The sequence below is a fragment of the Petaurus breviceps genome, unplaced genomic scaffold, assembly GCF_028583685.1.
Source record: "Petaurus breviceps papuanus isolate PSGF00001 unplaced genomic scaffold, PetGlider_PUasm1.0 400, whole genome shotgun sequence".
In the NCBI taxonomy this organism is placed as follows: Eukaryota; Metazoa; Chordata; class Mammalia; order Diprotodontia; family Petauridae; genus Petaurus; species Petaurus breviceps.
In genome coordinates, this window is record NW_027186316.1 from 6,383,239 (window position 1) to 6,406,489 (window position 23,251).

Here is a 23,251-nt window from a genome sequence, read left to right on the forward strand (position 1 = left end):
CATCTGACTCCCCCCATTCCACGTACTCTTTGCTCCAGTAACAATGGCTTCCTGACTGGTCCTTCCACATGATGCTCCATCTCCTGATTCTGGGCATTTTCCTTGGCAGGCCCCATTCCTGGAAGGCTCTTTTTCCTCCTTCCTGCCTCCTGGCTTCCCTGGATTTCTTCAAGGCCCAGTCTAAATCTCACCTCCTACAGGAAGCCCACCCCACTGCCTTGAAATTCTAGTACCTTCCCTCTGGTAACAATTTCCACTTGATCCTTTCTAGAGCTTGTATTAGATTCTGAGCTCCTCTAGGGAAGAGCCTGGCTTTTCCCTTTCCTTGTAGTGCTTAGCACAATTCCTGGCACATAAGGAGCTTACTAAATGTCTATTGACTGCTTGAATTCTAGGATAGAAGTCATTCTAGTTTCTGATTGGATTTCTTGATCATTTTTCAGTCTTGGGTGAATCTTAGCTTTTTGCTAGAGTGGGTGTTTGGGAGCAGGTAGCCATCTTGGTCTGAAATGTGATTGACCATGAAAATACTTCTCCCCCATCCTCACTCCATAAGTGATAAAGAGAACATATTAAGAGGCAGTAGAAAGGGGATTAGCTTTGGACCTAGAGGACATAGGTTCAAATTCTTAACACTTGCTACTGTGTGACCCTGGACAAGGCACTTGCCCTCTTGAGCCTTGGTTTCCTCCTCTCTAAAATGAGGAGGGGTAGACTAGATGGCCTTTGAGAGCCTTTCCAGCTCTAGATTTAGGAACCTATGTTCTTGGACAAGTCTCTTCTGTTCCCAGAGCCTCAGTTTCCCCATCTGTAAAATGAGGGGGTTGGAGTAGGCAGCCCCTGAGGTTGCTGCTAGCCCTTGATATAGGATCCTATGTGTCTCCTTGGGCAAATCCCTTCCATGGACCTCAGTTTTCCCATCTGTAAAACGAGAGGATTGGCCTCCATGGCTTTTAGGGCTGCCATGCTCTAGATCCCTGAGCCAATGAACAGTTTCTTTCTTTTTCCTTTTCTTTGGCTGCTCTCTCAGTATCATGCTCCCTTTGAAGCATCTGCAACATCTTTGCTAGTTTGTATAGCACATGTTTGGCTACTGTAGGGTGGGAGTAAGAGGTTAGAGGGGGATGGCTGATGGGGGTGAGAGCTGAATCCTCTCCTCATTGCTGCCACTGGGGAAATGAGAAATGTTAAAAACCAGTGCCCTTTTCTCAGGAAATTCCCGGTATTTCACACACAGCAAATACATTTGTCCGATGTTTAAGTTATTTCCTGAACATTAAACCTGTTGTCCTACATGAACAAGAACATTTTAATAACTTCGATTTTATTTTTGGTTTAATTTTAAATTCCACCTTATCTTTTGTTTTTATAGCACCTTCACTCTTAAAGGTACCTCTTTTTTTTTAAGCAATCGGGGTTAAGTAACTTGCTCAAGGTTACACGGCCAGTTATTTCTGGGTGTGTTGCTAAGTATCTGAGCCCAGATTTGATCCCCAGGTCATCCCGACACTGGAGCTGGTGCTCTCGCTGTGCTACCTGGCCACCCTGGTACCTCTTTTTTCTACTGTAAAACATTCCTTATAACCAAAAAATTAGAACAGAGGGGGAAAAAGACAATTCTATAAAACCTAACCCATATATCAATGGAATCTGACTGTGTATGAAGTGTTCTATGCCCATAGGCCCCCCCCCACATTTGCAAATTCATGCATTGACATCTTTGAGACCAAACTTGGCTCTTGTAATCATGCCATGTTCCTCTTCTTTTTTTCTCTTTTCTTTTCCTATGAAGAAACACATTTTGAGCTTTCTGTTAATAGGACACATTCCTTGAGTTTCCTTTTCCAGTAGAGGGGATAGGTTAGCTGCCACCATCTCAACCCCTTGCCCGAGCCCCTCCAGACCAGGGGCATGCATATATACCAGGTGGTGGTTAGGGCTGTGGCCTCCAGCCCTCACATCAAACAGAGTTCAGTCTGGTGGCTGCTTATGGAGCATGGAAAGAATGGTCAGCTCTTATTAAAGGGATGCCCACGACATCAAGCCACTAGGGGGCTGAAGCAGACAGACCATGTTCCTGCAGAGGCCTTTCAAGAGTTAGCATAACTTTGACAAGCTTCTCCTCTTTCCCTAGGGAGTAGCCTATTTACTGGGAAAATTCTGAGGTGGGACAGCACTTCCTGTTCTGGCAACTCTGGCGTCAGACAAGACTGAGCCAAGCACAGGCCTTTATACATAGTAAGCCATTAATTAATAACTCTTTGTGAAATTCCTCTTCCTGGCCATCTTGGTTGATGCTTTGGTTTTTGCTGAAATGCTTTTTTTCCTTCTCTTTCTTCTCTAGTCCCTGTTACTGGGAACAGTGACTGGCTGGGTAGGTTGAGAGGGAGGGAGAGGATAGGGCTCCATGGGCCAAGGGCAATAAAGCTGTAAATTACAATTATATGAATTCCCCTTTAAGCTTGGAAAATGGGCTGGCGGGATCCTTCCATCACCTTATCTGCCATAGTTATGGTGACAGTCCCTGAGCAAAGGGCCTTCCATGTCCTCTCCATTTCTGTTGAAGACATTCTGGTCAGGCTCCTAAGATAAGTCTATAAACATTTTACTGATCACCTACTATGCACCAAAAACCGGAGAGACCAAGACCAAAATAAAATAAATGGTCCCTATCTTCAAGGAGCTTATATTGTAGAAATAGCATGTGTTCCTACAGGTGTAATACATGGATATTTGGAGCTGGAGGGAATAGAGGGCTCATTTTACAGATCAGGAAAGGTTACACAGGTTAGAAGCATTGAGGACAAATCCTTTCCCCTCCCTGGGCCCCAGTTTCCTCCTCTGTACAATGAGGAGGTAAGGCTGGCTGGCCTCTGAGGCCTCTTCCCACTTGAGAGCTAGGATCCCTAAGACCACACCTTCACAGTCACACAATGACTGAAACGAATAATAATTACTGATTTATTTATTTAAAGACAAGCAATTGAATTAATGACCTTAAAGATAGCTGTCCAGGATTGTGGCTTAAAAAGTCTTGGGTGTCTTGTGCAGAGTCCACAGGGTTGGGAGAATCTTCTACAAGGGGGGGGGGGGGGGGGGGATGGCGGTTCTCCATCCACTCCCATTTTCACATGATTGCATTAAGCCCCACAAGGCCATAGGCCAGGAGACGCCCTTGATAAGATTCATGTCCAGATTGACGTGGTAAGACATGAGGGAGGGGTGGCTAGGTGGTGCAGTGTGTAAGAGCACCAGCCGGAGTCGGAGGACCCAGATCGGTTCCGGCCTCAGATACTTTACACCCACACAAAATAACTGGCTGTGTAACCTTGGGCAAGTTACTTAACCCCAACTGCTTAAAAACAAAGACATGAGGGAAAAAGTCCAGTGGATGAAAAATGCTTAGCGCCCAGACTACACCATTGGAGATATGCCATAGGGTGAGAAAGCATCCAGTCAGTCCGTCATTGGCATCTCTCTTGGACAGGCCCTGAAATCAGCCAGAGGAAGAGATTGGATGGGCTCATTTGTTGGAAACTTTCAGCCATCCCAACCTGCTCCATTCTTTTTCATTCTTGTGATGCTCTAGGGCTGGGAATCGTTTGATACTGCCATCCACTTGGTTTGGAGAGGTGGGGAGGAGCCCATCCCCCGTGAGGAGTTTTTGTAGAAAATACCTCGCCTCCAAAGACACGTGACCAGGAAGGAATGAGGATGAACAATTACATGTTATCCTAATAATTGAATTCAGGGAAACCAATGAAGTCAGCTAGACAGAGGACAAAAAGAAAACAGAAGCTGGCCCAGGCTGCACCCTTGCATGATTCCTCATACTTGGGGGGGGGGGTGATGATGGATGAGCCAGTGCAGGAGGTTGAGAAGACATGGTACTATGGTGCAGGGAGAGACCTCCTAGGGGAATAGTGTCAAGGAAAATGAGGCAGGAGAGTGCCTGGGAAAGGTGAGACCCCTGTGTCAGAAGCAGCAGAGCATCAGGGAGGAGGTCAGGACTGAGACAAGGCCCCCCCTGAGCTCACGGAGGTTAACTTCAGAGAGAACACTTGTGGTAAAGCGCTGGGGTCAGAAGCCAGATCACAAGAGTGATCAGGAAATGGGTGGGGAGGAAAGAGGCCAACAGGGGCTGTTCTTTCTAGGGGCTTAGTAGTGGAAGGGAAGACGGGCCTAGCTTGGTAGCTTGAAGGGTTGATAGCATCAAGGCAAGGCTTTGTTGAACGATAGGGAGAACGTGAGTGGATAGTCGAAGGTCCCAACCTTGCCTTCTGCTGTACTCCGAGGGAGCATAGGGTAAGAAGAAAAGCTGGGGATTTGAGCAGGGCCAGAGCCACTCATTTGGGGAGTGTGCCTGGGCTGGAGAAACAGCAGCCAGCTGGAGGCCTAGACTACTTGTTGTTTGTGGGTGGAAATGTTTAGGGGGGGGGAACTCACACCTGTCATTTCCTGCATGAGAAGTTTGGCCACCAGTAGCCCTCCATTCAGTGACAGCTGAAGGGACTGGTCCAGGGCCACTCAGCTGGGAGATGTGTCAGTCCCTGAGACTCCTAGAACACCTGTATTGGTGTGGAAAGGAAATCCCTTGTTTACAATTTAAGTCCTCTGCCAGGAAGAGACTTTCTGAGGCCCTTTAGGGGGGTGCCTTAGAATGTTTGTCCTGGGGTCAGGAAACCTCAGGTTGAAATCCAGCCTCACACATTTACTAGCTTTGGGACCCTGGGCAAGTCACTTAACTGCTGTCAGCCTCAGTTTCATTGTCTGTAAAATGGGCATCCTAACAGCACCTACCTCTCAGGGTTGCTGTGAAGATCGAATGAGAGGACCTGTATGGAGATTTGCAAGCCTTAAAGCATACCTACAAGATGAAGCAGAGAAATGTATTGTGGAATCATTGATTTCTAGCTGGAAGGGACCTTGCAGGTTGAATTCCATCCATTCTTTTTCTAGATCAGGAATTAGACTAACGTGAAGAGAGGTTCAAGTGACTTGCCCAGGGTCACACAGCCAGTGAGTATCTGCAGCAGGATTGGGGTTCTAGGATCATTGGACCACATGGGATCATTGGACCACAGATTGACGCTCTAATGGGAGCTCAAAGGAACACTTAGAGGCCACTGAGTCAGTCCAATGCCTTCATTTTACAAATGAGGAAACTGAGGCTCAGAGTGGTTATGAATTGCCCAGATAGTGCTTTTCTAAGGTAAGAATTGAACTCAGGTCTTCCTGACTTCGGGTCCATTGCCCTCCACTGTGCCACTTAGCTGCCAACAGGGAAGGTGGGGGGATGACTTGACAGGGCATAAGTGCCATTTTCTACAGGTACCTATGGGTATAAAGAAAATTGACAATCATTCTGGACCTTGGATTTACTGTCAGTTAGTCACTGGCCTTGTGGGCAGTTTGTTGTGTTCTAGTGGGGAGGACAGAGATGTTCTAATATCCCAGCTTGTCACTGGCCTTGGGCTTCTGGGACAGGGGAGGCTGTGTCTTTTGGTTGGCCTTGCCTGTGATCTATGTAGGTTTGTAAAAGAAGGTGAAATCCAGGGATTAGATGTCACTTACACAGAAATGGAGGCTGTTCTAAAATGGCATTACTCATGTCAAGAAAGGGAAAATCCTGTGCCCTTCTCTCCATGTCCCCCCTCCCTCCCACCCCCAACTATTGACTCAGCCACATTACACAGGTCCTAAATAATCCTTGGGTTTAAACCTCTTCTTACGGCATGGTTTGGCTTGGTGGGGAAAGGGGGGTTAGAGGGGGTCCTACTGCTGTTCATGAGCCTTGTGGAGAATGCTGGGGGAGGGGCCAATCAACGACCAGGGCTGGGGCTGAGCTGCTGCTGCCTTGCTGGGTGCACCATTTGGGTCAGAGGTAGGGAAGAGAGGGACCTGGGCACAGAAAAATTCTGCTCGATTTCTAGGCTAGACTGAAGAGATCTGCAATCTGCCCTATTGATCATCTGGCTTGGTAACTTGATTATTGTCAATCCCTCCTAGCAGGCCCCCAGATGGCCTCTTAACTTCCCGTGAGTCTGCTGACCAGCCCCACCCTGCAGCTTGAGCTGGCTGTATTTGAGCCTCTGACAACACTACTCTTTGAATCTTTTTTCACAAATGGCTCCACAAGGCCTGCGAAACTGCCTGACGTGGTGGTGCCAGGACTGTGAACTCCTTTAAACTCCCACCCGAAATCAAGTTCCAATGTTGCCTTTTTTGCCGTCCTGTGTGTGACTGGAGAAGGCCATGGGCCCCTGTCTTGGGTCTGCTCAAAATAGCAACGATACTTGGTTGTCGCCTCTGTTAAGGCACCAGAGAGGCAGGCACCTGTCCCTGAGCTGGGTAATCATGGCCGGACCCTGAAATCTCTCTCTCTCCTCTCTCTCTATTTGCTTTTTCTCTTCAGGTTGACTCGAGCTGCCCTTGGTCAGAAGCTCAGTGCTTGTTGGAAGGAGAAAGCATCCCAGAAAAATGTTCCCAACTCAGCTGCAGCCAGACCAATAGTGTGAGTCAGATGGGCCGCACCCACAGATGGGAGGGGGGAAGGAGGGAGCATGGCATGCAAAATGACAGGGCAGGACTCCATGATCTCCAAGAACTTTTCTACTCTCAAATTATAGTGGCCGCCCAGAATCCTTTTGGTTTACTTTTGTTTGGTCCATCAATTAACAAGGATTTACTAAGAGCCTACTATGTGCCGGGCACTGTGCTAGGTGTTAGAGATGCAGAAACAAAAAAGTCCTTGGCACCAGGGACCTTGCATTCCCTAGGGGGAAACACAGAAATCAGCAACCTTCTATTAACTACCTACTATCTGCGGGGTGCTGTGCTAAGAGCTTTACAAATATTTCCTCATTTGATCTTCACAACAACCTTTCAAGGTAAATGCTACTATGATCCTCATTTTACAGATGAGGAAACTGAGGCAAGCAGAGGTTAAAGCGACTTGCCTAAGGTCACACAGCTAGTTAGTTAGTGTCTGAGGCCAAATTTGAACTCAAGTCTTCCTGACCCCAGGCCCAGCAAAGAAAAGAGACTGTGGATAGCAGATCTGAGGTTACCTATGGGTTGAGCTCAATCCCACCCTGGCTTGTAAGTCAAATGTAAACCCAATAGGAACTCAGTCGAGCTGTTTGCTGTTTAGGGTTAAATGCCTGGTAATTGATTAGGGAATTCAACAAATCTGGACAGCAGAAGAGAAGAGCTGAGAGAACAGATGAAGTTCCCAGAAGCCTCAGAGAGGGGACAGTGGGAGTGGGCAGGAACAGGCATTCTGATGCACACACATACCCCAGGATGTAGGATGTGCCATTATATTCCCAGTAGAAGGACACTGTTGTATACAAATACAGGAACCTAACTGATTTTTATATTAAAAAGACATAGACAATTTTTTGCCTTACTACCTAGTCTTTTTAAGAAGCCGACTTTTAAAATCTACCCCCCACCCTTCCTTGCAGAGGTGGGGAACTATGCAGATACAGTTGGTGCATTGGCTGGCTTTGTTGAACTGCCTTTCCCCTCTTTTTGTCTTTCCTACAAGGGATGCTGAGCTGGATGGGGGATAAAGGAAGGCAATATTTGAAAATGAAGGTGACTTTAAGACAAAAGATATTCATAACATTTTAAAAAGAAAACACACATCTCTTTCACAAGGGATGCCTATATTTCCACAGAACCATTTTTCTCCCCTAAGGACACAGTCTCTCAGAACATCACATTTATAAGAACCCTTGCCACTTCTCGCCTCATTATAAGAGACACCAGGAAAAAAATGCCAGAAGATCCCGACCTACAACTAGGACTTTATGTGGTGTCCTTGGGCAAGTCATGTTTCCTGCTTGAGCCTTGCCTCAGTTTCCTCCTCTGCAAAATGAAGGATTTGAACTGGAGAGCTTCTGAGGTACCCCTTATGCCTCTAAATTCTGAATCCTCCATGTTATCTAGGGCAACTCACTTCCCCACCCTGGGTCTCAGTTACCTCCTCTGTAAGACAAAGGATTTGGACTGCACAGCTTCTGGGGTCTTCCTTTCTGCCTTTGAAGCTAGGATCTTGTGACCCCATGATCTTCTGATAGCACCCCCACAAAACCTGAGGTGTGGACAATATTTCTTTAAGAAAAAAACACTTGACATAAAACCTGTATTTGTGAGAGTGTGAGTATGTGTATGTGTGTATGTGTGTGTGTGAGAGTGTGTATATGTAGTGTATGTGTGAGTGTGTATCTGTTTTGTGTGCGTATGTGGTATGTGTGAGTGTGTGTCAGAGTGGGTGTGTGTATGTGTGAGTGTGTATGTGTGTGGTATATGTGTGTGAGTATGTGTGAGAGTGAGTATGTGTATGTGTGAGTGTCTATGTGTATGTGTGTAGTATATATGTGTGTGTGAGTGTATGTGAGAGTGTGTGTATGTGTGCCTGTGTGTATGTGTGTGCTATATGTGTGTGAGTGTGTGTGTGAAAGTGAGTGTGTGTCTGTGTGTGTTTGTATATGTGTGTGGTGTGTGTATGTGTGAGTGTGTGTGTGTATGTGTGTGTATGGTGCAGGGAGAGAGTGGGGTGGGGGATACTGCTCTGGTGACTCCTATAAATGTATTTTTAGCCTGGCCAAGTGTCAGGCAAATTGACACCATGGGCCCCAGGCCTTGCCGAGCTTGTCATTGCAGGGGTGGGGCAGAGGGAGCTTGGAACGAATTGGTTCCTTCTTTGTACTTTTGGGAAATTCAGTGTGGCCTGTTTGCTTTAGGTAAGGTATTCTTGTTTCACTGACTCAAGACCAGGGTTCTTATCTTGTCGTGTTCATATAATCCTCATGGTCTTTTTCCTTATTGAAATAGCAGAGAGCCGTTGGGTGGGAGCTTGTAACGTGCTTGGGAGGGAGCTGAGGCCTTTCAGAGTTGTTCACAACATGTCTATCTCTATCTCTAACTTAGATATCATATTATATATACATATGTTGGTAAATATATGTGTACATACTATACTATGTATGTATATATAATATGTATTTATGTCATGTATATAAATATATGTAAATGTTCATATAAGTGAATATATGTGCATATATACATATATATACACAGACATACACAACAGTCAAGCTGATGGGTATGGGATGTTTTACATACAGAAGCAAAGTCCTTGTATATGATTGGCACTGGGAAAGTAAGTTAAGGCTCACCACTCGGCTGGGCTGTGACTCACTTCTCCCTCCCCCTTCCCCCCCCCCCCCATGCAGTGGGGCTCTTGACCAGATCCAGGGACAGTGGGAGGAGTGTCCTGACCAGGTTGATCTGCCTCAGTTACCTGAGAAGTGTTTCTCTTGCCTTAATCCCTATCCAAGGTCCAGGTAAGAACTACTCTGTCAGCCCACGCAGCAGCCGGCAGTATACTCTCTCTGCCTGCCCACCCTCCAGCCTGCCAGCATCTCTGGACCAATACAAAGTCTCCTGAAGTTGGCCCTTCAGGACTCTGTTGTCTGCCATTGGTATCACAGACCTAGTCCATCTTCTTGTTCATTACTCTCACAGGGAAAAAATGACTTTTTACGATGCCTTTTGTCTTTCTAGTATAGTTTACTTTCCACCCACCCCTCCAGATTAAAACTTCCCTTGTGACAAAAAAAATTAAATTAAGCCAAAACTTATTTGAGAATGTATTGTAGGATCCAAGGTCTGGAATCTGGAAGGCACTTCAGAGGCCATGAAGTCCAAACCCCCATCCTTTTAACAGAGGAGCAAACTGAGGCCCCAAGAGGGAAAATGACTTGCCTAGGGTCACACAGTTCATCAGTGTGAGGTATGATTTGAACCCAGGTCTTTCTGACTAAGTCTAAGACAATAGGTTGCCTCACTCCATTCTATCCGAGAAATGCTAAGAAGCTAAGAGAATAAGTCGGTCACTTCCTCAGGTTGAATCTTATCTGACAAAGTATACTGTATTCTGTCCTGGTGATAACAGCTACCATTTCCTCATCTCTCTTTGCTGTAATTCTCCATCAGTTCATACAAATCTCCAATGTTTCTCTGAATCCTTCATCTTTATAATTTCCCATAAGGCTTAGCAATATTCTGCTATATTCATGTACCACAATTGCTTTCCACAGTGTCTGAACCACTCCCCAGCTCCACGAACAGTATGCCTGTCTTCCTTCCCACAGTGCCCCCAACATTGATCCTTCCCACTTTTTCTCATGAAATATGAGCTGAAACCTTTGCTTTCTTGTGCATTTCTGCATTGTCATTAGTGATTTGAAGCATGTTTTCCTGAGGTCATTTGCAGTTTACGATTCTTTTGAGAACTTTTCATATTCTTTTATTTTTTGGAGGGGTGATTGGGGTTGTGAGTTGCCCAAGGTCACATGGCTAGTAAGTGTGTCAAGTGTCTGAGACCGGATTTGAACTCAGGTCCTCCTGACTACAGGGCCAGTCCTCTATTCACTGTGCCACCTAGCAGCTAGATAGGTCATAGGAGGTCACATTGCCAATAGGTACCAGAGGAAGAACTCAAACCTAGGTCTTCCTGGCTCTTAGAATTCCTCTCTATCCATACACTGTGATGCCCCCCCCCCCACTATGTCACTTCTTTACATTCATATACCATAATTTACTTAGCTGTGCTTCCAGATGATGACAAAACCCCTTCTAGAAGCAAAACACACACACACACGCACATGCGCACGCACAGACATACACCCAGAAATGAAGAGTTTTGCAATGAATATTTTGTTATATAATAGAATCTTGCATATCTGTCATTGTTCTCCTTGGGGCATATGACCAGTAGCAGAAGTGCTGGATCACAGGCTATAAAGAGTTTAGTAAGGGGTGGCTAGGTGGTGCAGTGAATAGAACACCAGCCCTGGAGTCAGGAGGACCCGAGTTCAAATTTGACCTCATACACTTAACACAAAACTAGCCGTGTGACCTTGGGCAAGTCACTTAACCCCAATTGCCCTACCTTGACCCTCCAAATTGCTTTCAATTTTTTCAGAATATTCAGATTAATTCATAATTCTACCAACACTATATTAACGTGTTCATTTCCCCTATGACCTCTCCAATGTTGAATATTCCCATTTGTCATCTCTGTCTGCTTGATGATTTGAGGTAGAACCTCAAAATTGTTGTAATTTGCATTTTTCTTATTAGTGATTGGAGCATTTTTAAAATGTGGTATATTAATCATTCACTTTTTTTTTCTGATACTGGTTCGTAACTATTGGGAAATGACTCTTGCCATATTTATGTTACTTTGCTATATGGCTTGGAGAGTCCTTTTAGGAGAGGGATAAGGACTGAACCTGTGAGTTCATCAAAATAGAGAGCATCCAAATGAGGAAACTCCCCTTACCAATTTCTTTGCAGCATATAATCTTAGTTACCTAGAGTCCTGGAGAAGAAAGATCACTTGTCTTGGGTCAAGCAGTCAGTGTGGATCAGAGAAAGGACTTGAACTTGGGTCTCTCTAGCTCCAAGGCTAACTCCCTCTCCAGCCTACCATGCTGCCTCTCAGTTTAAACTTTTATATAAGATTATTTGATACAAAGATTTTTCCAGTAATTGAGTTTCCCTTATCCTAGCTGCTACATTTATTTTGTTCATAAAGAAGCTTTTATGTACTCAGAATTTTCTCTTTTGCATCAGTCATTTGGTGAAGAACTACTTTCTGTTTTTGGTTTAATTTTTGTTACAAGCAAAGGGTCACTAGATTGTAAAGGGGAGGGATAGATTCATAAATAAATGTGATACAGAAACAGAAGACAGAAATAAAAATAAGGTATTTTTAAAGACCCTCTTAGACCAAAATTGTGAATGGTACTTCCATTGATTTTCCTCTAATTTTTTTTAATAATGTGACCTTTCATATTTAGGTTGCACGTTCATTTGGCACTTTTTATGGTATAAGATGGTGATATAAACTTAATTTCTGCCAAACCACTTTACAGTTTGCCCAGCTGTTCTCAGTGAATAGGTGATCTTTCCCCTACTGGTTTATGTTCTTAGGTTTAACGAACACTAGGTTATTGTGCTCTGTTGCTTCTGGGTCCAATCTGTTCCAATCTATTTTTCCATCTTTTAGCCAACAACAAACATATTAGGCTTCCTTTATTCCTGCTTTTTATTCATTATTTCTCTTATAATTTTTAACCATTCTCCTTAAATGAATTTCGTTGTTATTTTCTGTTGTTCTGCAAAGCTAGCTGGCTATTTGACATCACACTAATTTTATAGATTAATTTCACTGGTAATATCATTTTTATTATATTGGCATGGCCTAACCAAGAACAATGAATAGCTCTCTAATTACTTAAGTCTTCCTTTATTTCTGGAGAGTGCTTTGTAATTGTGTTTCCATGAAGCCCAAACATGCCATGGGAGGTTAAGTCCCAGATATTTTATAGATATTGAAGTAATTTTAAATGGAATTTCTCTCTCTCCCACTCCTACTAGGTTTTGTTAGTAATATAGGATCTCCCAAAATTCTTGGTGCAGTTTTAAGCTTTAATAGCTTTTCTAGCTTAAAGCTGCACTAAGACTTTGGGGACAGCTTATATGTGGAAAGGCTGATGCTTTTTGTGAGTTTATTTTCATCCTACTTCACTGAAGTTAGTCACTTTTCCCTTTTTTTCATTGTTTCTCTAAATACACCAGCATATTGTCTGTAAGTTGAGACAGTTTTGTTTCATGTTGGCTTGTGTCTATTCCCCAAGAGTCGTTCCTCTAGCTAGGCAGTCAGCCTAGAAGGGTTTTGCTCAAATTTTGAGTTTTGGCATTATTGTCATTTGTTACGTGGTCCAAGAAGAACTGCCTTCCTGATGCATTTTGTTCTGATGTGAAATGGAGTTAGTAAATTCAAGAGGCAGGAAACTGCATCGAGGGAGGTTTATAAAGGTCTAAAGGTCGGCAAGGGTGAGAGGCTACAGTACTCCTGCTCTGTTTTTTCTTTATAGGATCTTCTTTGATCATTGAACAATTCAGTTTCAAAATAGAAATGTTTTTCCCTGTTTACATTTTCATGGGGAATTTTATCAAGGTATTGCCCCCCGTGGCTTGTCTTCATATCATGCTTTTCTGCGACCATATCACATCTCTCCATCAGGAGAGTACAAGGGCCCTCTCAGGGGGCAGGGACTATATACTTTTTCATTTTCGTGTCCCCAGCACCTAACATAGGGCCTCGAGCCTAGTGGACCCTTTGTCAATATTTGTTGACTTGAACGTGGCATCTCATTGTCCCCTCTTCATGGTAAACCAGCTTTGTTTTGAAATATCTCCATACTCTTCCCTTTCATTCTTTATCCACCCACTAATATCTACCTGTTTCATTGGGAATTACTACTGTTGATATAGATCCTGATCCCTTCTTTCTGGAGGAAGACCTTAGGCTCCTATATCTTGAGATGAAAAGGATCTTCAGAAAAAAGATCTTCATTTTACAGAGAAGGAAACTGAGGCCCAGGGAAGGGAAGGAACTTGTGTGAAATCACAGGATCCTAGCTGTGGAGTTGGAAGGGCCCTCAAAGGCTAGCTAATTCAGTGCCCTCATTTTACAGAGGAGGAAACTGAGGCCCAGGTTGGGGAAGGGCTTGACACTTGCCCCTTATATGTTGTAAGTATGAGAGACAGGAGTTGAACCCAAGAGCTACATCTTCCAAAGCAAAGCTTTTTCCATTGGTGATTTCTTTCCTTTCTCTTTATTTCTTACTCTAAAGAATGATGAGATACAGCTAATGAAGTTCTTAAAAATAAGAGAAATGTCCAGAGCAGAATAACAGGAATAATTCCTAGCAGGAAACAGTAAACAAGAAGCTGGGCTCCATGGAGCCTGAGGCACTCTGCCTCCCACACGGCCTCCAGGAGCAGAGATGTGCGTCAGTATAATCCCAGCCCTTGCCCATTGCCCACAGGCTCTCCCCTCCACGATTCCATTGGTATTCTTCATCTCCCCAGGCCAGCACACTCTGAATGCCAAATAATCATCATTAAATAGTCACTTAGTGTTCCCAAGCAAAGGAAAATAAATCTGGTAAATTACAGGCATTTGAAATTTTGAAAAAATTGTCAGCACTGCACGCACATCTACACACACTCCCCCATGAGTCCATCAGTTCTGAACATTGCTAGTCCTTTGGGGAGATGGAGGCCATTACAGATGGCCTCTGCTGACCCTGCTGCAAGGGGGAAGTGTTTGATTCTACTTGGATATTCTGTTACCAAGGGCCTCTGTTCAGGCCCTCAAGTAAATAATGGGGAAAAATCCATAAGAATCAAATACGGATTATGGAGAAATAGGAACATCATATTCACTATGATGGAACTCAGGGACATGCTTCTCCAAGAGAGGGAGATAAGTTAGTCGATAAGCATTTATTAAATGCTTACTGTGTACCAGGCTCTGTGCTAAGCCCTGAGGGTACAAGAGTCAGAGACAGTCCCTGCCTTCTAGGAGCTCACAGTCTAATGAAGGAGTTGCTATGCAGACTACCACATACAAATGAGCCATAGACAAGATAAATTAGAGATGATTGACAGAGGGAAAGCACTTTCAGGGGATTGACAGGGAAAGGCTTCTTGCAAAAGGTACAATTTTGGCTGGAACTTGAAGGAATACAGGGAAGTTGAGAAGGGGAGAAAAGAGAAATGCAGGTATGGGGGCCAGCCAGGGAAAATGCCCAGAATCAGGAAATGGAGTATCTTGTGTGAGGAGCCCCAAGGAGGCTGTGTACATGGGTCAGCTGGTGGAAGACATAAGAAAACGGCAAAGGTAACAGGGGGCATTGAGAGTTTTCAAAGACCAACAGAGCTTTTATATTTGATCTTGGAGGGGACAGGGAGCCACTGGAGTTTCCTGATTAGAGGGCATGACATGGACAGACCTGTCCTTTAGAAGGATCACATCTAGTAGGGCTGAAAGATCAAGTTTAACATTCTTTTTTATTAGATTTTTGAGTTCCAAATTTTTATTCCTCTTCTCCCTCCTCCTCAAGACAGCAAGCAATCTGATATAGGTTATACATGTGCAATCATGTTAAACATATTTCCACATGAGTCATGCTGTGAAAGAAGATGATGAACAAAAGGGAGAAACCACGAGAAAGAACCAAAAAAAAGTGAAAATCATATACCTCAATCTTCATTCTGACTCCGTAGTTCTTTCTCTGTATGTGGATAGCATTTTCCATCATGAGTCGTTTTTGGAATTGTCTTGGGTCTTCAAGCCTGGGTGACTTGGAGGATGATGGTGCCCTTCATAGTAACAGAAGAGTAAAGAAGAGAGGACCATTGTATTGCTGAGAAGAACTAAGTCTATCATAACTGATCGATGCATGATGTTGCTGTTAACAGTGTATAACATTCTTCTGCTTCTGCTTACTTCATTCAGCATCAGTTCATATATGTCTTTCCAGGTTTTTTCTGAAATCTGTCTGCTCATTTCATATAGCACAATAGTATTCCCTCACAATTATGTACCGCAACTTGTTCAGCCATTCTCCAGTTGATGGGCTCATCCCTTCAATATCTAATTCTTTTCCACCACAAAGAGCTGGTATAAATATTTTTGTGCCTGGGTCCAAAGTGAGGGTTTTTTGAGATTGGGGGAGACCTGGGCATATTTGTAGAAAGTAGGGAAGCATCCAGTAGACAGGGAAAGATGGAAGTTAAGCTATAGAGTTAAATGCTGGGGGGGGGGGGAAGTCTGCTAGAGGAGACTGAATAGAATAGGATCACTTGTGAAGGTGGACTATGTCTAGTGCTAGGCGGTGATGTGAGATGAAGAGGGAGCTGACAACAAATGGCCTTGATATTTTTTCTATAAAATATGAGGTAGAGTTCTTACTTGAAAGGGTGGGGGGAGGGAAAACCTTGGGAAAAGATTTGAAAGAGTTGTTTTGGAAAATGAGATGGGAAGTTGCTAAGGCAAGTAGAGAAGGATTCTGCCTGGCAGCAGTGAGGGCCCAGACAAGATCACATAGAATAACTTTGTGGTGAATCCAGCCAGTGGGGTTTGGTGGACTTTCCCCCCAGCTTTATTTAGCAGCACATGAGTAAGAGTGAAGGCAGTGGATGGTGGGAGTGATCCAGGACTTGGGCCTGGCAGGACAAGATTGGCATTTTGTCTTTGTGTATATGTGTTCAGAAAAATCGCTATGAGCTTGTACCTTGCATATGTTTCTGTGAAACCAACATAAAAGGTTTTTTCTACATTGTCTTCCTTCAAATGAACCCCCACTCTGGATCCCAGAGGGCTGGAATAAAGGGGCAAGGGACTTGAGAGAAGAGAACAGTGGGATCAGTGAGTCATATACTGGATTTGGGCTCAGAAGACCTACCTTTGAATGCCAGCTGTGGCATTTACTGCCTGTGTGACCTTGGGCAAGACATTTCCCATCTCTGGGCTTCAATTTCTTTGGGATTAATTCTAACAGTGGGTAGAGTGCAAGATTTAGAAAAGATCTGAGTTTGAATCTTGCCTTAGATACTTAAGAGCTGTTCCATTCTGGGCAAGTCACCTAACCTCCATAGGCCTCAATTTCCTCTGCTGTAAAATGGCCGAGGTTGGACTAAATGGCCTCTGAGGTCCCTTGCCATTGTAGATTGAGAATCTGTTGAGAGAAATATCTATGACTTAATCCCTCTGGAACTCTCTGGGGTCAAACTTGACTTCTGAGGTCCCTTGCAGATGTAGAGCCAGGACAGCCTCAGGGCACATTAAGGTTGACTGCTCTTTCCAGGACGTCCTCTTCCCTCTGTCCACCCTAGCGCCGTGCACCTTCTTCAGCCAACCTTGTCATTTTGTACATTCGTCTCTCCGCCCTCATTCCCAAAGAGATCTGCTCATTATATGCTGAGCTCATCTTCTATTTGCTCCATCAGGGAAGGCCAGACTTGGGGGAAAAGCCAAGGGGCAACTTCCCTCTTTTATAATGAATTGCTCATCTAAGATCATGCTAATTGTTATACACAGAAGTAGAACATTAGTGCTACTTAGCACATAGTAGGTATGGCCCACAGATTGGGTACTTCCTTAGGGTTGCCATGCCTTCCCCCATGTTGATTTCTGTTTGTCTACCTTTGTTTTCATCTTTCAAGTTCTAGATCTCTGATCCTATGGGAAAGTCATAAGGCGTCCCTCCCACAAGTACCTCCACTCCACCCCATCATCACACACATTTTGTCTTTGTGTATATGTGTTCAGAAAAATCATCATGAGTTTGTACCTTGCATACGTTTCTGTGGAACCAACATAAAAGGTTTGGTCTACATTGTCTTCCTTCAGATGAATGGATCCCAGAGGGCTGGAAGACCTGCCCTCCTACTGTGGCAGAACTGGACAGTGATTAAGAATTATGGGTCCACTTCCTGGGTGGGAGAGCTTTGGGAGCCAATAACCAAATGAGGGGGAGGTTGGCTCTTGGTGGCCAACTGATAAAGGCCCTGACTAGGCTTTCCTGGCCTCGGTGGTCCAGTGTATTTCACTGTGCTCTGTTTGTCTTGTATAGGAATGATTTTGTTGTGATTTTGCTAGCTCATATTTTACTCCCTAGTTCCTGGCAGCTTCCTTGAGGGTTCCTCTTGGAAACTAGGCCTTTCTAAACCTTGTCTTTCTTTCCCAGGTACTTACTGCTCCACTGAAGCCCATTCCTATGCAGGCTAGAACAGAACCAGAGGACCTCAGGGAAGTGAGGGGCGATGCAGCTGGCAGCTCTCATGCACCTCTGCTCCTGGCGGGAGAACACCCGGTTCCCTGTCTTCTCCCCAGGCCTCCGGAGTCCATGTACCTCCACTTATCCAGGTGGGTAAGAAACAATAGCCCTTCCTTTTCACAATCAACATCAGCTGCCCCCATCGAGACACGGGCCATCTGGGTTTGACTTTTGTCTGGGTTTTCATTCTAGACAAGCACAGAGCTCAGAAGGATTAGTGGCACTTTTAGCGAATGAGATGGTTTGGATGTGTGTGTGTATGTGTGTATATGCATGTGTGTCTATATGTGCACATTGTGTCTCTGTGTGTGGATGGACATGTGTGTATGTCTATATGTGTGGGTATGTATACATACACATGTACATGCATGTATGTGTGTATTGTCTGGCTATGCACATATATATGTTGCTGTCTACATGTGTATGTTGTGTCTGTGTATGTATGGACATGTGTATATGCGTGTGGGTATATATACATATACACACATGTGTATATGCATTATATATGCATGTCTTGCATCGGTACACATGTATGCGCAGTGTACATGCATGTCTATGCATGTGGGAACACACACATATACGTATATGTACACATCATGTGCATGTACATACATGTGCATGCATGTATGCATGTATTGTATCTGTGCATATGCATGTATGTGTGTCTGCATGTGTGGGTGTGTATATGTGTGTACATGCATGTATGTGTGTTGTGTCTGTGTGTGTCTGTGTGCCTATATGTGTGGGTGTATATACATATATGTATGTATATGTGTATATATATTTATATTTTTATATACACACACATACACATACACAGAAAGATTTCCCAAAATTTTCAATGACCTATAATTTTGCGTGTTTCTTTTCCTTTGCTTGGGAACAGTAAGTGACTATAGATTATTATTCAGTGTGGCTGCTGTTCAGGCTGTGCTGGCTAGGAGAGTTGAAGAATCCACACAGCCTTGTGGATGGTGGCCTGGCTCCCTCTCTGGGCAATGGGAAGGGGCCTGTGGGGCCTGTGGGCTGTCAGGGGTCAGGGCAGACAGTGTGCTCTTTTGGCTGGTGCTTACTGTGTGAGTTGGTGCTGTCCCAGGCAGCCCTGGATATTTGGAGGTGTGTGGGATCTCACCACTTTACTGGGATCACCTGTTGCTGGGCCAGCCTGGGAGAAGAGCTCCATTCTCTGAAGCTTTGGAGCCAGCCTTTTCTTACATGTGTGCATGCACACACATACATGGCCATACACATACATGTGGACACACATAACCATATACACATGGCCACACACACATGTCTCTGCTTTGCTATAGCTGCTTATAGAATAGTGTTGTGGTCAGACATATGAAGTGCCAGAGGAGCTGGAAGGGACCTTAATGGTCATCTTGTCCTACCTTATTTTACTTATTGAGTTCAATAATGTTTTTTGGTTAACAAAATTTATTTTCTCTTCCTTTTATCTACCATTCACCCTATTAGAGAAAAGAAAAAGAAAATCCCTCTTTCAGGAGCTCTTCATATTATTTTAAAAAGGAGGAAACAGACCCAGGGAGGGAAAGTAACTTGCCTAGGGTCACACACAGGCTCATTTAGTCCAGGGAGAAATAAGGTCCAGGGAAGAGCAAGGGCTTTACAAAGGTTATACATAGGCTTCTGTGGGGCTAGCAGGACCTTAGAGACTCCTGAGTTCAACTCCTTCATTTTACAAAGGACGGTAAGTGAGTTGTAAGTGACAGGAGTAGTATTTGATCTTTTCATTCTAAATCCAGTGCTGTTTTCACTGTATGATCTTAATTCCAATTACTGTCAGCCCCTGAGCTTTGGGTTGGCTTTTTTGGAAAATAAGGTGCCTGTGGGCAGCATGGCCTAGTGAACAGAGTGGTGGTTCTGGAGTTGGCTAACCTGGCTTGGATTTCCACTCTGGCTCCTTACTGCCTATGTGATCTTGGGGGGGGGGCAGTACCTCCCTAACTTGGGTCTCACTTTCCTCTTCTGGAAAATTGGGGAGTTGGGTCTGGAGGTTCCTGCTGTCCCTGTACTCAAGTGTAATGGTATCCTTTTTTGTCCTCACTAGGCCAAGTGTACATCTGCGGGCTAAAGACTGTGTCTGTGTGTCATTTTTTTGTGTTGGCCTCTGTTTCAGCTTCATTCCTGGGGTCTCTCTGGGCCTATGTGTTTGGCCACTTCTTTGGTTGGAACATAACATACCGTGATCATTGTTGTGGCCAATTTCTTGCTTCTTAGAACATAGACTTTCGTTTCTCCTGCTTCCTTCCCTCCCTCCCTTCTTCTTTCCTTTCTTCTGTACCTCCTTTCCTATTTTCCTTCCTCAATTCCATTCTTTTCTTCCTCCCTTCTCATTCCTTCCTTCTCTCCTTTTCTCCTTCCTTTTTTCTTCCTTATTACTCTCTTTCCTTCCCATTCTTCCCTTTTTTCTTCCTTCCTTTTTCTCTTTTCCCGCATTTTGTTTCAGTCCTTTCCTTTTGTTTTCCTTTTTATTTCCTTTCTTTTTCTCTTTCTCTCTGTTCCTTCTTCTGAAGCTCCTTTTTTACTCTCCCTGTCTCTATTCTTGGCTTTTTTAACTTCTGAAGGGGAGTGTCTGGAGTCTGAGAGGAGGGAATTATGGGTATTTGTGTTCTAGGTGCAGTATAACCTTTGCCACTGGGTGGTGCACTTTTCTCTTGTGAAATTTTTCTTTTGGATGAGCTTTCCTAGCTAGGGGTGGCAGTTTGGCCTTGCCATGTAGGAGTGGAGGAAAGTACTTTGTTCCTTGCACAGCCTGTTCTCTTCAGAAAAAGAAGTAGGTGGCAAATGATGATGATAATTTATTCCATTCATATTGTGTGGGCTTGATAAATGATATTGTGCCCTTGGGCCACTGGTATAGATGGTTCAAACCTCAGTGACTCGGAGGATTGTGGGCCTTACATCTTAAGGGGGGATTTGTTTAAGCTCAGGGACTACTTGTAAAATGGGGGCTCACTTGTTACCCAATGACTCTGTCAGATGATGAAAACCTTTGGGTAAGACTGGACCTCATTTCCCTCTGTAAAATGAGGAGCTTGAACTAGACCAGCAGGGTGAAACTCAAATTGAAACAATCTCTCTGCTGACTTAGAAAACCACAAGTGAACATTCACTGATGTATCTTATTTGTGTTTATTTTGTTAAACATTTCTCAGTGACATTTGAATCCAGTCCCTGTACTCAAGAAGTCTTGTAGGCTGTGTGTGGCCTGTAGGCCAGGAGTTTGACACCTCTAGACCAGACCAATCAAATTCCAAACTGGCGGGTTCAGCCTATCCATGCCAGAAACCAGCTAAATTGGGGAAGGGAGGGGGTGACCAGTGACAAGGCCAGCATCCCCAGGAGTGCTAGACTGAACAGCAACAAAGAAACATTTTTACAAGTTCAAGAGAACCAGATAGTTTGCATTGTGGCTACATTTTAACTGGAAGGCAACTAATTTTCTTTTAGCATGAAAAAAATCCCCAGTTCTGAAGATTACTATTTGTATAGTACCTTGTTTAGTAAACAGCTTACACACAATACCATTTGACCCTCCCAACAGTTCTTCAAGGTGGGTACTATCATTTTATCCCCACTTTACGGGTGACGAAACTGAGGCTGCAAAAACTTAAAGTGACTTGTCCAGAGTCACGCAGCTGGGAAACGTCTGAAGTTAGATTTGAATCCAACTCCTGTTTTCTATCCATTATACCACCTGGCTGCGCAAGGTTAAAATTCAAGCATTGAGTTCAAATGGAAAGTATCCAAGAAATATTACTAGGGGTAGTAGAACACAGGTCACCCACATTTTGGCATCCACAACTCTCTTTGAAGAAAAAACAAATTCCTATTGAATTCTTCTGTTTCTTATATCACCATAGTTAATCCAAGAACTCCTTCCCTTCATCCCCCCTGAAAGCCATCCCCTGTAACAGATAGTATTTTTGGAGCACAAGCAATGGATACCCTGAAATGCCCAAAAACATATGTAGCATATGGAGCTGCCACCTTCCCGGAGGGCCAGCTTGGGGACATGGACCTCTCCCTGCCTGCATCCACATCCTAGCAGAGCCTTGTAATTGGGGTGTTGTCCCACTGACATCCTCATGGATCCTGCTTTTCTTCCACTCACCCTACCCTGCTTCCTTTTCTGTATATCTATCTACCACATGCATGATTTCCTACAGCACAGAAAGATTGCATGACCCCTGTGGACCACTATGTCTTTAGCCAGTCTGGGGACTGCCCCTGGTTGCTTGAATGAGAAAATCATACCTTACTCATTGAGAAGGATTTGTTTATTATTACATTCAACAAAGCTGTATAAGAACTTTGCTAACTCATGTGTACACACACGCAACACACATACATGCACACACATACACACACGCACACACACGCACATGTGCATGTGCACACATTCGTGCAAAACAAGTAAACATCTGGTTCTGGGAGGGAAGATTGGCCACTTAGCAGTGTTTGAGAGATATTTCTATAAATGCTGTAGTTACGAATGTGTAGTGCTAACAGTGACCAGCAGATGGAGCTTATTTAGATCTTCCAAAAGCCATGTAATGCAAAAAAAAAAGCCCCCAAACCAAAGCCCAATTCTTATTAAGTACCTGCTGTATATAAGACACCATGCTAGCCATTTGAGAATACCAAGATAAAACTCAAAACATCCTCCCCCTCCACCCAGAAGCTGACATCCTTTTTCACCAAGGCTCTGTACTAAAAGCTTGTGTTTATTTTAAAGATGAACCAAAGCACTCCCCAAAGCCCCTAATATGGTATTGGATGCAGTCACAATCTGATTTGGATATCACAGTCTTGTGGGTTGATGATTTGTTCTGGGCCCAGCCCTCTGATTTCATTGGTATAGGAACCCTCCAGTGTGAAATCCCCCTCCACAAATATATATAAAGTCTGGTTTGGAACAGACAAGTTAATTGTCTTGCATAGGCTCACACAGCTCCAAGGATTATATGAGGTGCTTGTTAGAACCCATCGTTCTCCAGACTTCCAGGCCAAACACTTCTTTCCATTAGTCTATCATTAGAATTCAGCCATTTTGGGTCATTTATGATTCTTGGACACCATTTTTTTTTCTTTGGACTACATAACCCATCTTCCACCCTTTGCAGTGTTCCCATAACCCTCTTAACATGTGACAATCTGATTCCTTCAGTCTCTTGCACTCTGCCAACACCTTCCTTTGTGTCCTGTGAAAGCTTAGAATGGCACTAAAAATTTGGGAACACCAAGTATGTCTTGGCTTTGAGCCTGCTTTCCCCCTTGAGCTGCTGTTCTGGTTTCAGACTTGTCCATCTTTTACCATTATACCTGGGGTCCTCATTTGGAGATCCCCATCACCAATGCCCATCTCTGCCTCTTAGAAGCTCATGGAGATCAACCCTGAGGTCCCTGAGTGCTAAGATTTCATTGGTTTTATTTCTTTGAAAACCGAGTTCAAATTCTACCCTCTCCATGAAGCCTTCTCTACCCTCTCCCAGATATTGAATACCTTC

At 44.1% G+C, this 23,251-nt stretch overlaps 1 protein-coding gene across 18 annotated transcripts in view; it reads left to right on the top strand.

Annotated features, from left to right (window-relative positions):
• Positions 1 to 23,251, top strand: part of MORC4 (MORC family CW-type zinc finger 4) — a 37,433-nt gene that overhangs the window by 9,096 nt on the left and 5,086 nt on the right. For 3 of the 18 annotated variants that reach the window (XM_069100450.1, XM_069100462.1, XM_069100463.1), the window contains exons 2-4: positions 2,135 to 2,238; positions 6,416 to 6,514; positions 17,625 to 17,803. In XM_069100450.1, the coding sequence (XP_068956551.1) occupies positions 17,655 to 17,803 (149 nt within the window). In that variant the 5' untranslated portion in view covers positions 2,135 to 2,238; positions 6,416 to 6,514; positions 17,625 to 17,654. Of the gene's footprint in view, positions 1 to 2,134; positions 2,239 to 5,958; positions 5,981 to 6,415; positions 6,515 to 7,956; positions 8,107 to 8,633; positions 8,754 to 9,245; positions 9,357 to 9,671; positions 9,806 to 17,624; positions 17,804 to 23,251 lie in introns of those variants that run through there. The other 15 variants (XM_069100465.1, XM_069100464.1, XM_069100466.1 and 12 more) reach the window with 13 other exon arrangements.